General features: G+C 34.8%; 2 protein-coding genes across 3 annotated transcripts; one reads left to right on the forward strand and one right to left on the reverse strand.

Annotated features, from left to right (window-relative positions):
- The first annotated feature begins 290 nt into the window (after window positions 1–290).
- LOC105233771 (nucleolar protein 14 homolog) lies at window positions 291–3,515 on the forward strand. Its single transcript, XM_011215929.4, has 4 exons — window positions 291–1,065; window positions 1,139–1,636; window positions 1,694–3,206; window positions 3,268–3,515. Exons 1-4 carry the CDS (start codon window positions 555–557, stop codon window positions 3,371–3,373), a joined length of 2,628 nt encoding a protein of 875 aa, XP_011214231.1. The 5' UTR covers window positions 291–554; the 3' UTR covers window positions 3,374–3,515.
- A 6,145-nt stretch (window positions 3,516–9,660) lies between these two features.
- On the reverse strand, window positions 9,661–12,798 carry LOC105233770 (pyrroline-5-carboxylate reductase 1, mitochondrial). 2 transcript variants are annotated; one of them, XM_011215928.4, is made up of 5 exons: window positions 10,800–11,026; window positions 10,666–10,736; window positions 10,368–10,544; window positions 9,893–10,310; window positions 9,661–9,833 (listed from the first exon to the last, which is right to left on the reverse strand). In XM_011215928.4, the coding sequence occupies exons 1-5, from the start codon at window positions 10,876–10,878 to the stop codon at window positions 9,763–9,765; spliced, it is 816 nt and encodes a 271-aa protein (XP_011214230.2). In that variant the 5' UTR covers window positions 10,879–11,026; the 3' UTR covers window positions 9,661–9,762. The 2 variants fall into 2 exon arrangements, with proteins under 2 accessions (XP_011214230.2, XP_049304910.1); XM_049448953.1 differs by lacking the exons at window positions 10,666–10,736; window positions 10,800–11,026 and adding an exon at window positions 12,784–12,798.
- Window positions 12,799–13,197: the final 399 nt, after the last annotated feature.

Genomic DNA, 13,197 nt, shown 5'->3' on the forward strand with positions numbered 1-13,197 from the left:
TGTAACATAATTTTAGCACTTTCAAAAACCTGGTGAATTTATCACAACGATTCCTGCATCTTTTTCCTCCAAAGCTAAATTTTGACAAACCTATAAAAATATCTTTTTGTAAATAAATACTGGAGTGGTAAAAATTTACATGGTATTTTGAAGCGCGATCTATCAATTCTCAGTATGGATCACGATCCAATTATCACAATAAATAAAGAATGTGTGACAGGCGTCTTTATTCAGTAAAAGGAACAAAATCAAGTACTTTTATTCTGTGATTATTTCGCTGTCAGTTATTTCAATATCAAAAAGGAATACTTTAGAAAACAATTAAAAAAGTATAGTCTTAAATTTTAGCTAATTTATTATTGGCATACAACATACTAACATACAATTCAAGTATCATCAGTTTTGCTCATTACGGCAGTCACCACTAATATAGGATACAACTCTGTAGTGATTCCACGTGCGAGTGTTTAAATAAAAATTATATTTCCTTGAAATTCATTCCTCTAAAATAGTTAATTACCCCAATATATTCGTCACATTTCATTAATAAAGTTATGGCAAAAGTAAGGAAAAACAAAAAAGCACTAGCGGATCAAGTATACTCGAAAAAAGCCAATGGAGCAAAGCAAACAAACCCTTTTGCATCAGCTAAACCGGCAACATCAAATCGACTAAATCCATTCGAGGTACATGTAAACAAAGAAAAGTTTCAAATTCTGGGACGCACTTGCAAGCATGATAAAGGTTTACCTGGTGTATCACGAGCGAAAGCCGTTAAGAAGCGTAAAGAAACACTTGCGGTTGAATATCAAAATAAGCACAAAACCAACAAATTTCGTGACCGAAGAATAGGCAGATTTCAAAACAGTGATCAACTGAGTGAAGATGTTATAAATGCACGTTTTGTGGCAGCAAGAGTAGAGCAGCTGAAACAAAATAAAGCGTCTAGGTTTAACTTAAATGACGATGATATTTTGACACATCGAGGTCAAACATTGGAAGAGATCGAACATTTCCGTGACGAACGTTCTGACGATGAAGATTTGGAGGATGATAAATTAAATGGTTTGTTTAATCTATATATCTTTATATAAAATAATATATGAAATTAAGTAACATAATTCTAAATTATTTATAGCTGAGTTCACTGGAGCTGCACATTTTGGCGGAGACTCCGAATTGTCAAAAGATCGGCAGTCGGCGATAGAAGATATGATAGCTGAACAAAAACGAAGGAAAATAGAAATAGCTAAAGAAAAAGACGAAATATATAGCTTAACAGAAAAATTAGATTCTAATTACAAAGAGTTACTCGGATTAGTGGATAAATTATCTAAAAAAGAGATGCTGGAAAAGTCTAAACCAGATGATTATGATAAGGCTTTGAAGGAAATGATTTTTGAACCTAGGGGAGTAGTTTCTGATAAACTTTTATCCGAAGAAGATTTAGCTAAACAAGAAAGAAAGAGATTAGAAGAATTGGAAAAAGAGCGGCTAAAACGAATGCATGGAGACGGAGAAATCGTCGATGTTAATACAAAACAGACTGAACATCGTTCAGCCGATGCGCTAGATGATGGTTATTTCGGTTATTCGGTCGAAGAGGAAGATGAAACGTTAGCATATAATCTAGATGGTTCGTAAGTTATTCGATTTAAAATTTCAACTTGTTTATTTGTTACACCTTTTATAGGTGAGTTGGGAACGAAATTGATGGAAAATGTTTCCAAAGGATTGGAGGAAGAATCGGTCGAACTTGACGAAAATGAGGAAGAGAATGAAGAGGACAAAGATGATGAAAATTCAGAAGAGGAATCAGAATATGAAAATGACTCCAATAAAGATGAAAATGACGACGATAATTTAAGTGACTTGAAAGTAACTGACTCCGAATCTGAAACAGAAGATCTTGAAAAAAGCGTGCATTCAAAAAAAAATGTACACATTAAAACTGCTGAAAGTAAAAATGACAATATGCCGAATTCATACATTAATGAAAATGATGATTTACCATATACGATGGATATTCCCGATAATTACGAGGGATTCAATAAATTGCTGCATAAGCGTAAACCGGAGGAACAGGGTATCATTATTGAGCGCCTTATAAAATGTAATCATCCAAAGCTAGATGGCATAAACAACAGGGATAATATTAGCAAATTGTTCGACTTCCTTTTGCAGTATGTAAATGAATTATTTACTGACGCTACTCAAGACGACATACAAATACAATTCAAAATATTGGATATTCTCAATCCTCACATGTACGATCTAGTCCAAATGATACCAGATAAACTGTCAAATACGTTGTTGGACGTTATCAAAGAAAAATACAATAATTATATAAAGAATATTAAATTGTTTCCTCCACTAGAGACGCTTATATTTCTAAAGCTTGTATCAAATTACTGCAGCACATCAGACTTTCGTCACGCAGTAGTTACACCCTGTTATATTTTTATACAACATGTCTTATCGAAGGCTCGTATAAGGACGAGGCAGGAGGTAGCAGGTGGTTTATTTTTGGTAACAATTTGCTTTGAATTTTCTCGTTTGTCAAAACGTTTTTTACCAGCAGCATTGAATTTTTTACTTGGCATTGTATATTTGAGTATACCCAAACGACCTGTCGAAGTGTTACGAATTGTGCCACCATTTCAGAGTACAGGACCGATGAGCAAACTTTTGGCTATTGCTGAAATTGAAGAGAAAGAGATATTAAATGAGGAGTTATTGAAATCAGACGACTTAGTTTTGACTACATTTTCCATTGACTTCAAAATTCGTGCTTTGAATATAGCACTGAAACTAATAAAAGACATTATTTCTAATCTCGAAGAAAATATTGGTTCGAACTATTTGGCAATACCCATTTTGGAGTTATTTGATCGTGTACATTTAGATATATATCCCGAATTCGTGCACACGAATTTCAAAGCAGCCAAATCGGTATTAGAAAGGGTTTCTAAAAAAAAATTAACTAAAATTGTACCGCCTGAAAAGAAACCTAAAGCACTACGACTTCTTGAGCCGCGAATTGAAGTAATTTACGATGACAAACGTCGTCCACGCTTAACGAAGGATAAAGAGGAAAGGGTCAAGTTGGTACATAAAATACGCCGTGAAACTAAAGGTGCTATTAGAGAAATCCGAAGAGACACTGAGTTCTTACAAAAGATGCGTATAGAACAACAAATTCAAAGGTATGTATTAAAGTTAATATTCATATATTTGAGTTGGATTTTAAATGTTTAAAATTTTCAGTGACATGGAGCGCAAGGAGAAGGTGAAACGTATTTATCAAGAAGCTTCGATTCAACAAGGTGAACTTAACGAGCTAGATCGTATCAAAAAGAAAAAGAAGTTCTAGATATTCAAAAATTAATTGTACATAATTATAGACTATTTGTTATTTAATGTATTTAATTTTATAATTGAGTTACGGTTTACATCAAGTCACAGTTAAGCGAATAAAATTAAATTTTTTTAATAATGAATTTTTAAGAGATAGATATCCATACATATCTTTTACTTACAACAGCGCGCCAGTCGTTCTTACTACTGTTTGACGCCAATAAGAGATTCCAAGTGCAGCAAGGTCTTTCGCTACGTGGTCCTTCCAACGGAGTCCTCTTCCTTTGCTTCCTCCGGCGGGTACTGCGTCGAATACTTTCAGAGCTGGAGTGTTTTCGTCCATCCGGACAACATGGCCTAGCCAGCGTAGCCGCTGTCTCTTAATTCGCTAAACTGTGTTGGCAATGCGCAAAGGACCATACATCTTTCGCAGAATCTTTCTCTCGAAAACTCGTAACGTCGACTCATCAGATGTTGTCATCGTCCATGTCTCTGCTCCATATGGCAGAACGGGAATAATGAGTGACTTATAGAGTTTGGTTTTTGTTCGTCAATTGTCTACTCGATGTAGCACCTGCTGGCAAACCTTATTCCGCGTTGGATTTCCAGGCTGACATTGTTGGTGGTGTTTATACTGGTTTAAAGATAAACAAAATTATCTACGACTTCAAAGCTATGATTGTCAACGGTGACGTGAGAGCCTAGTAGCGAGTGCGAAGACTGTTTGTTTGATGACAGGAGATATTTCGTCTTGCCCTCGTTCACTGCCAGACCCATTTGCTTTGCTTCTTTGTCCAGTCTGGAGAAAGCTTAACTAACGACGTGGATGTTAAGGCCAATGATATACATAAATATCATTGGCTTGCGCCCGCAGCTGTACACTCTTATAAGGTTTGTGCCTTCTCTAGTCTTTTCTAGTCACGAGGTGGCATAAAGGCACCTCCTTTTCGTGCTGTCAAAAAAAGTTTTGAACACCAATCTAAAAGTGTTCCAAGAAAGTTTTCACCACCTGGCAACCGTTAGTCCGGATGTCCTTCGGCATGTACTGAAAGAAAATACAAATAATACAAAATAAATTAAACAAATATAATGAATTCAAGAACTTTTATAAAATGAGTCATTCCCTCATTAAAGAGAAGATTAAATTAAAATAAAATTCATCTGATAAAATCTTCATATTGCAATGTAAAATTGTGCTACACAGATCGCACCTCGGATAAGAAGAGTGTGAAATGACATATAAGAAAATAAAGTCCTGTACGATGTCCACGACTGTTTGGTCTAAAACAAAAATTTCAGAAAGATTATTAATCTGTAGGAAAGTCGATAACGCGCTATTGTGATATGGAAGCTTTTTTTTTTGAGATTTGACAAAATGGTGGCGGTTTGAACATAAATGATCGAATTTGGCCCTTTTTTCGACAATTTTTCGTAGCAAAAAAAAAAGCTAAATAGCGATAGCGAACGACGTTAAAAATGTTCTCTCCAAATTGGAAATAGTCATCTTCAAAACTCTTCTATTGAAAGTAGAAACCGTTTTGAAAACCACAATTATGAGAAGTATTGAGTAGTCGCTGCGTTCCCACCCTGTTCCCTTTCTACAATAAACGCTGTATTAACCTTAATAATTTGAATTTCTGAATTTCTATTTCAAAAATTGAGAGAATGCGTGTTACAGTGTATACTATTCGATAATGCAACATAACATAAAAAAATTGATTTCTCGAAAATTTCACACTGAGACGATCCCTTAAGCAATATGTATGCAAATGTTTTTAAAATTGACTTCCTGTACAAATATATTTCAATATACTTATGTACTTGTATGTATGAATTTCTCTCAATATAGAAAATAGAATATTCGAAAAAACTACAAAACCGAAATCTTCTTAACCCCAAACACTCCATCATTGACCCATAGCATTCTAAATATTTCATATTACAACAAAAACAAATTCATTCATAAGAACCTCCCGCATTTCTTTGCGCCTGGTCAACCACAATTGGTTGGCACATTGAATTCCTCCTCGCAAAAGCACGAGGATGACAAAAATTAAGTTTAGATAAACAAAATGTAGTAAAAATGAACATACGGGCATTATTTCCTTACTCCTAATCAAACTTTATACTCTTTTACTAATATAACTATCTATCGAATATGTGGACCTCAGTACTTACAGTTGACTTTTGACCTAAAAAATGTGTGAGATACATATGTATGTACATGTATAATTGAAATTCATAGATTATTCTTTCTTGATAAAAGTAAGTTTGTGCGTCAAAATTAAGTTGAATCGGGCTACTTTTCTACCTAATATAAAGATTTTGGAAGTTCCGGTACCTTGATGTAACCCTAGGAGCGTATTAACTGCACCTCCAATATAAGTCAAGAGGATACCAAATTTGTGTGTAATTAATTCACAATTTCTCCAGCATCTAAAGGAATTTCCCGGTCTCTAATATTTGCAAGTTACAAAAGGAAGATATAGGGTTATATATGTACACTTTGTTTTATTGCTATAAATACATTATATATTCTGTGAAATACTGAAAAAATGTATTCCTATTCCAAAAACGAATGATGTTATTTGAGAGCTCTATGGTAATTCTAATAATTCTATAAAAAGATTTTTTTCTAACACAAATAGTGCGCTCATTTATCCCATTTCTCAACCAAAAATGGACAAATTCGGAAAATAAATTTTCAAACTCCCACTACTGAATATGTAGACCTCAGAAACTATGACACGGTTTTAGCTCAATTCTTGGGCAGAAAAATTGTGCAGCTTTGTGAGACAAGGTAGGTACAAAAACATGATGCCCTTCATCAATTCACAGTCACCCTTCCAGAAATCGTTCAAGTACTGCCAAAAAGAAGCGAATGGAAGAATAGAAAGACGTTTTGGGAAAATGTTACCCGGAAACAAAGGATTGCAAAAAATGAAGCTCAAAGCAGAAGTAGTGCTTTTTAACAACCATGGAAAATGAAAATGACTACGAGGACACAAGTGCTTTTTGCCTTAGAAAGCCTCAGTATTTGCGATAAGTATGTGTACATATATATCCGTCGATTCGTATTCTTCTTCATGTACTCTGCACTTTGCCAGCCACAAATTCTAGCGCTGAACGATCCTTTTCTTCTTTGCACCGAATCAAGATTGGCTCAGAACAAAGATGTTCCAGAAAAGATTGACCGGCTAAGCACTCCTCAACATAAACTACAAAATTCCTGTGGAACCAGAAGAATAGTAGAAAAATTTAGTAAAATGAGCAAACACCGTATTGATTTTATGCTGTAAATTAAATGTGGAAATATGTACATATAAAAAAAATTATAGTTTAAAGTTAAACATTTCTTAAATCAATTACAAAATCGTCAATCAGAAGGAGGCGTGCTTCAGATTTCACCCATTTTCGCACTGTGGCATAGGAATATGAAAATATTGCTACGTACTAAATTCAGTCGAAATTGATCTTTTGTGTCTCGAGATATGGGATTTCATTTAAAAGTGGGTTGTGCCACGCCCATCGTCCAATTTTCACACCGGATCCCATAAAGCCCTCGCATACCATTTCAGTTATATGTATATGTAATTTAACACCTCTGGCATACTTAGTTATGGATTTATTGCGCTTTTAGTTGTTTAGAACAGTACCGTTATACGGAGAGTGAGCGGAGTTATAATCTGATTTCATCCATTTTCACACTGTCTGTAGAAGTTCTAGATATCAAATATTTTGACCCCGCTACCTATAGTTAACTTTTGGTCGAAAATGACGGTCAATGTGTGATATATATGTACATATATATAACTGAAATTAAGAGATAATTCTTCTCTTATAATTATATGTTTTGTATGTTTGTTTATTATATGTTATATCGAACCAATACTTCCCTTAGCTCCTATATATATGTATATATATATATATATATATATATATATTTATTTTCCCGTAGTTCCTAGATGGAACATAGGGCCTCAATAAACAAATTATAATTCATTTCATTTACAGCTATACATTTAATTTCTCTCCAAGAATAACCACTTCTCTGCGCTTCTGCTTCGACTTCCCGTTTCCAGGTGTTGGCTGGTCTCTCGTGTCTTCGGGTACCTTGCGGATTCCAATCTAGCGCTGCTCTGCTAATGTCGTCGTGAGGCTTTCGCAGAGTGTGGCCGATTGTAAAGCACTCGCTGCAATATTCCACGTCTCCCAGCCCTATAATACAACGGATTTCACGCTTGAATCGAATATTTTTAGCTTCGTACGTATGGATATATGTGTTGATCTCCAGACTTTATCCAACATTCCGAAGGCAGCGCCACCTTTGGATATACGGTTTCGTATATCGGCTGCTGATCCACAGTTTTAGATATGATGCTACCTAAATAGTATGTACTTAATATAAAAATTTTCGAACTTCAAGGTGACTTTGTACCGTCAGTATGCGAGCAATAAAAATGAGCTAGCATGTTTTACTCAGTGAATCTCTATGCCTAAGATAGTTAGATTTGAGCGAAAACTTGGCTTAGCCCCTTTATAACTAATAACAGGATTTTCGAACATCCGGCTGGCTTTCCTCTATATGATTGTTTTTACACCTTAAAGTATTTCCCTGGCTTTAATTCTGTCAAGTTGCAAGAGTATACAATTTTCGGCTATACCCGAACTTAGCCCTTCCTTGCTTGTTGTATGTATATTAGGGTGTCCGTTATTTCCCAAATTCATTTTTGAGTCTGTAGCGCCCTCAAAATTTTTAGTAAATGCCCTAAAAAAAATTATGAAACCCATATGAGCTCTTAATGTTGATAATAACCCGTGCCGCAACGACGATTTATTTCCCATTATTTCCCATTTAAATAATATGGGATTTTCGTACTTTTTGCAATTAATTTTTTCTTTGCGAAACCAATTGACACATTGCTGCGGCACCGAATTATTTTTGTAGGAAATTGAACGTTCTACAAAAAGTTTCTGGGAAATTTTTCAAAAAAATCACTTCTGTCAAATTTATTCAAGGTCAAAGTTGAGCTAAAAATGATTATTTTTTTTAAAAAAAAGAGTATCATTATTTTTATCAATATTGATTGTTTATTGCCGGGATGGAAGAGAACACTCAGCTTTGTAGGTTTTCGATTCAGTACACTTCCATTCCGTTGGATAGGTCAGGTGGAGAAGGACCTGGCGGCACTTGGTACCTCGAATCAGCGCTAAATAGTGAAAATAAGAAACGACTAGCGCGATGTTGTTAAGTTAACTCGACTATAACCGCTTAAACGGTGTCTATGCCAGTAAAGACGAAAAATAATATTTTATGCATTAAAGCAATATTGTAAATAATAAATTTATAATTTATACTTAAATATATAGTATATCTACCTCGATTAGTTTTAGTTGTGGAAGTATGAAACTGTTGAAATTAAGTATTCGACAAAATCGTGTATGCATTTGAACTCATGTTTTGCGCCATAAACTCACTTAAGCCGAAATATTTATATTTAAATCTACCTAGTTAGCTCAAAATAGATATACAAGTATGTATATGAAGTATGTATATGATATACACTCCATTAAAGCAGTAAAAGTTAATATAGTGTATATATGAGAAAATATCTATCAGATGATGGAAAATTTGGGGTAATTCGTAGTTCGATTTCACACATTTTCGGTGTAAAACCATAGTACATACATATGTCCATTGTCCTACGTTCACACGTTTATTTTACGAAGATGTATTAAATATTGACCGGTATATACGGTATAAAGCTAACTGAAAGTTTCAAATTCATAAATAAGGTATATGGAGACTAGTGGATATATTGACCCAATTTTAACCAGTTTTGGTATGGCGGCATACAATCTCCGGAAATATATTTCATTAATATACCACATAGATTGATTAATATATGTATGAGGTATAGTGTTAAGCTAATGTTTGAAAATCTTTATGTAAACTATAAGGGAACTAGTTGAAATACTGCCTATTTTTGACACAATCCCATTGTTTGATCATAAAAGTTTATCTTGAAATCTCCCCATTAAAAAATACTAACAGATTGACCGACTCATCTGATTTTACCCATTTTCAAAGCGAATGAGTTAATTCAGTTGTTGTGTTATATGAGATACATGTACTATACGTAAGTTACATTTATTAGCTTTATAAACAAATTTTAAAACACAGTTTTACTCAAGCTAAGGACGGACGGATAGACAGTCAACCGGATTTCAACTATATCTATCTCGATTAATTATATGTATGTACATAAAAAGTGGCGAAAGCTTAAAAATTAATTTTATCCACATTATATTGTTAGTAGTTTTATTTAAAACACAACCTTTTTACTATACATTAGTTAAGAATATTTAAAGAATTTGGTTTTTACTAAAATTAATAGAGTATAATTAGTTGCCTGATATTTCCCGACATCTTAAGGTTGCAGCTTCTACTGCATTGGCAACTGTTCCACGAAACCCTATTTTGAAAGTCGCCGACGAGTTAGTGTTAGGATGAATTAAAATAAGATTTGAATACCTTTAGTTTCTAAAACTTTAAGCGCCGCCGCAGTTGAACCCGCTGGGCTAGTTACATTATCCTTCAAAACACCCGGATGTTCCTTTGTATCGCGTACCAATTTTCCTGAGCCCAAAACGGTTTGTGCGGCAAGTCGATATGCCAAATCACGCGGCAAACCCATCCGAACGCCACCATCCGCTAGTGCCTCAATCATAACGAACACGTAAGCTGGTCCACTTCCACTCAGAGCTGTAATGGGATCAAACCAAATTTCCGGCACTTCTTCACATGTGCCAATCGCTTCCAAAAGTGAAACTGTTAACTCGCCATCTTTTTGGCTTGCTTTTGTACCACGTGCATATACCGAACATCCCGCTTTCACCAATGCCGGCGTATTAGGCATCGCACGTATGATTCGCGCACTTGAGGATAATTGCTGTAAATTGCAGTGAATTTGCGATATAAATAACACTCAGTCCTTAGTAAAACTCACCTCTTCTAACATCTGTAAAGTGATGCCCATAGCTATTGAGATAAATAACTTGTTGTTGCTCAATGGTCTGATTTCGGGTAATATAACAGGCACCACCTGTGGTTTAACTGATATGAGTACTATATCCGATTTCTCTACAACCGGTTCGTTTTTTACCACCGTCTCAATGCCTATTTGCTAGTATAGTATAACATAAATGTTTATAATAAATTAACGATTGATTGATTATACCATATTTGTATTACATGTAGAAGAATATTATGACCAAACATTTTAATACGTATGTAAATATCACTACCTCAAATTGCATGAAACTTTGTTTATCATCTGGATGTACGCTGGCAATTATGCGCTCGGGCTTTGTAAGACCTCCACGAAACAAATATTAAGTTGAAATCATATTTTCTTGAAGCATTTTTATTTAATGTTTACCAGCTGAGAGAAAACCTTTCACCATTGCAAGAGCCATTTTTCCGCCCCCCAATACACCGATTCTGCCGACTTGATTCATGTTTTCTTTTGGAAAATATTAATTTAAAACCAATTTATTTTAATATAGAACTTTAGACCTTCACTACTCAATAGCTAGACGGTAATTAAGCCCTTATCAGCTCGAAGTTTCGAATGCTTTGTTAATAAATTATAAACCTGATAAGGAATGCTATAAGATAAGCTTAACAGCTCGGCCAGTAAATAAAAGTATGGTAGCTATTGACATCAGTTTTACGCCTCTATTCAAATAAGCAATGCAATTGTAAACAAAGAAAAGTAAAATTGAAATGATTGAATACATACTATGTATAAATTGCAGTCGAAAAAAGGTTTTATCTGATAAGCTTAACGACGGAAAACGAGTGTTTTGAGTAAGAGCGTCGATAAGCACGAATCATTGATAGTCTTTGTACAATCCCTCTTGGAACTGCGTGCTAGTTTAAACAACATAGCCATTTACCGACACCTTGATACTACCATATACTGAAATGTTTATGCTAGGTTATCGGGTTATAACTGTATACTTTTACATTAATTCTAGATATTCTTTTAAGTATATTCATACTTAAAGAGGTTTTAGTTAGAAGTTTTTAACAAGTAGGAATGATAAAAATTTCACCAATTTCATACATACATACATACATATGTGTGTACCTAAGTATGTAAGTACCATTTAAAGTTGACCCATCTGGCAACGCTGTAACTTTTAACAGCGCTGACAAATCGGCTAATGTCATACCGCGTTAGAAGCGTCATTCGAAGACAATTTATACCATGGAACAGTACACTCCAAAAGAACGCGCTGAAATTGTTCAGCTTTATATTCAAAATAACTTTTCAATTGTGTTAACTCAACGTGCGTTTCGCAAAAAAAAATAAAGTGAAAAGTGCTCCAGTTAAGAACACAATTAAGTCTTTATACGCAAAATTTGTGAACACCGGTAATCTCAGTAATGCCAGTCATGCATCCAGACAACGCACAAGACGTTCTGATGAAAATATCGAAGCTGTACGAGCCAGTATTGAGGAGACTCCATTGACATCGAGTTATCGCCGCTCTCAGGAATTAGACATCTCTCGCACCACTCTCCGACGCATAATTCATAAAGATTTGAAGATGTTTCCATATAAAATTCAAATGGCACAAAAACTAAACCCAGCTGATTATCCGCGACGCCTTAATTTTGGCAAATGGGCCATCGAAATGGCTGAAAACGAACTTGACTTTTGGCGAAAACTCATCATGTCAGACGAGGCACATTTCTCGTTGAATGGAGGCGTAAACAAGCAAAATTGCCGATTTTATGCCACCGAAAATCCTCAATTAATTGAAGAACAGCCTCTTTACGACCAAAAAGTAACAGTTTGGTGCGGTGTTTGCGCGAATATGATCATCGGACCGTATTTTTTCGAAGACGATGATGGAGCCACGACAACAGTCAATGGTGAGCGTTATCGAGCCATGATAACGGATTTTGTGATACCCATTATTCGCGAAAATGACATGGATAATCAATCAATTTATTGCGACCATTTTTCCCCGGGCGATTGATATCGAAAAATGGTGATGTTGACTGGCCACCGAGATTTGACGCCACCAGACTTTTATTTGTGGGGTTATTTGAAATCCAAGGTATACGCTAATAAGCCAAAGACCTTAGCTCAACTGAAAGCCAACATTCGACGTGAAACAGCCGCCATATCATCCGAAACATTGGCCAAAGTCATGGAAAATGTCGAAAAAAGAGTGCATTTAGCTGTCAAAGCTAAAGGTGCCCATTTACGCGATCTAATTTTTAAATATTAGCTGAAACAAATCCACTTGGACCAAAATAAATTATTTTTGAAATGAACAAAAAACATTGTTTTCTTTATTATATGTAGGTGGATGTTGTTCATTTTTAACAGTTTCTCAGTAAAATACCTTTTTATCTAATTAAAAGTAAACCAATTTTGCACTAATTTTAGTATGTCTTTTAATTTCCATTCTTAAGGCACACAAAGTTATCTTATTATCTTTTTTGCTTCATTTTGAATTTACTAATACACCCAATTCTTTTCTTACACGGATTTGAAGTTACACGGTTGAGAAATTTTTTTTTTTTTTTGTAAACATTTTTTTAATCTACTACGGTTTTTAAATCACTGTCTTGTAACTATGTAAGTTTGTTTTTTACCACACTTAGCACCATTGCTGAAATGAATAGTAACTGGGAAATCCCCTTATTCGATAACTCTTACCTACACATTTTTTTCGCATGATGTTTAGATTGCTGAAATGGATATCTCCAGCGTTGATACCGACTTTAGTCCAGATCGTCGCAAACAATTGCGCTTG

This window comes from Bactrocera dorsalis, chromosome 2 (assembly GCF_023373825.1).
Source record: "Bactrocera dorsalis isolate Fly_Bdor chromosome 2, ASM2337382v1, whole genome shotgun sequence".
Classification (NCBI taxonomy): domain Eukaryota; kingdom Metazoa; phylum Arthropoda; class Insecta; order Diptera; family Tephritidae; genus Bactrocera; species Bactrocera dorsalis.

What these genes read in the sequence shown, in the direction of transcription:
- LOC105233771 (XM_011215929.4), top strand. Translation starts at nt 555, where the DNA reads ATGGCAAAAGTAAGGAAAAACAAAAAAGCACTAGCGGATCAAGTATAC. An exon ending in GGAGGATGATAAATTAAATG is followed by an intron (nt 1,066 to 1,138) that starts GTTTGTTTAATC and finishes AATTATTTATAG; the next exon opens with CTGAGTTCACTGGAGCTGCA. An exon ending in GTTAGCATATAATCTAGATG is followed by an intron (nt 1,637 to 1,693) that starts GTTCGTAAGTTA and finishes CACCTTTTATAG; the next exon opens with GTGAGTTGGGAACGAAATTG.
- LOC105233770 (XM_011215928.4), bottom strand. Translation starts at nt 10,878, where the DNA reads ATGAATCAAGTCGGCAGAATCGGTGTATTGGGGGGCGGAAAAATGGCT. An exon ending in GAAAGGTTTTCTCTCAGCTG is followed by an intron (nt 10,737 to 10,799) that starts GTAAACATTAAA and finishes TGTTTCGTGGAG; the next exon opens with GTCTTACAAAGCCCGAGCGC. An exon ending in AAAGTTTCATGCAATTTGAG is followed by an intron (nt 10,545 to 10,665) that starts GTAGTGATATTT and finishes ATACTATACTAG; the next exon opens with CAAATAGGCATTGAGACGGT.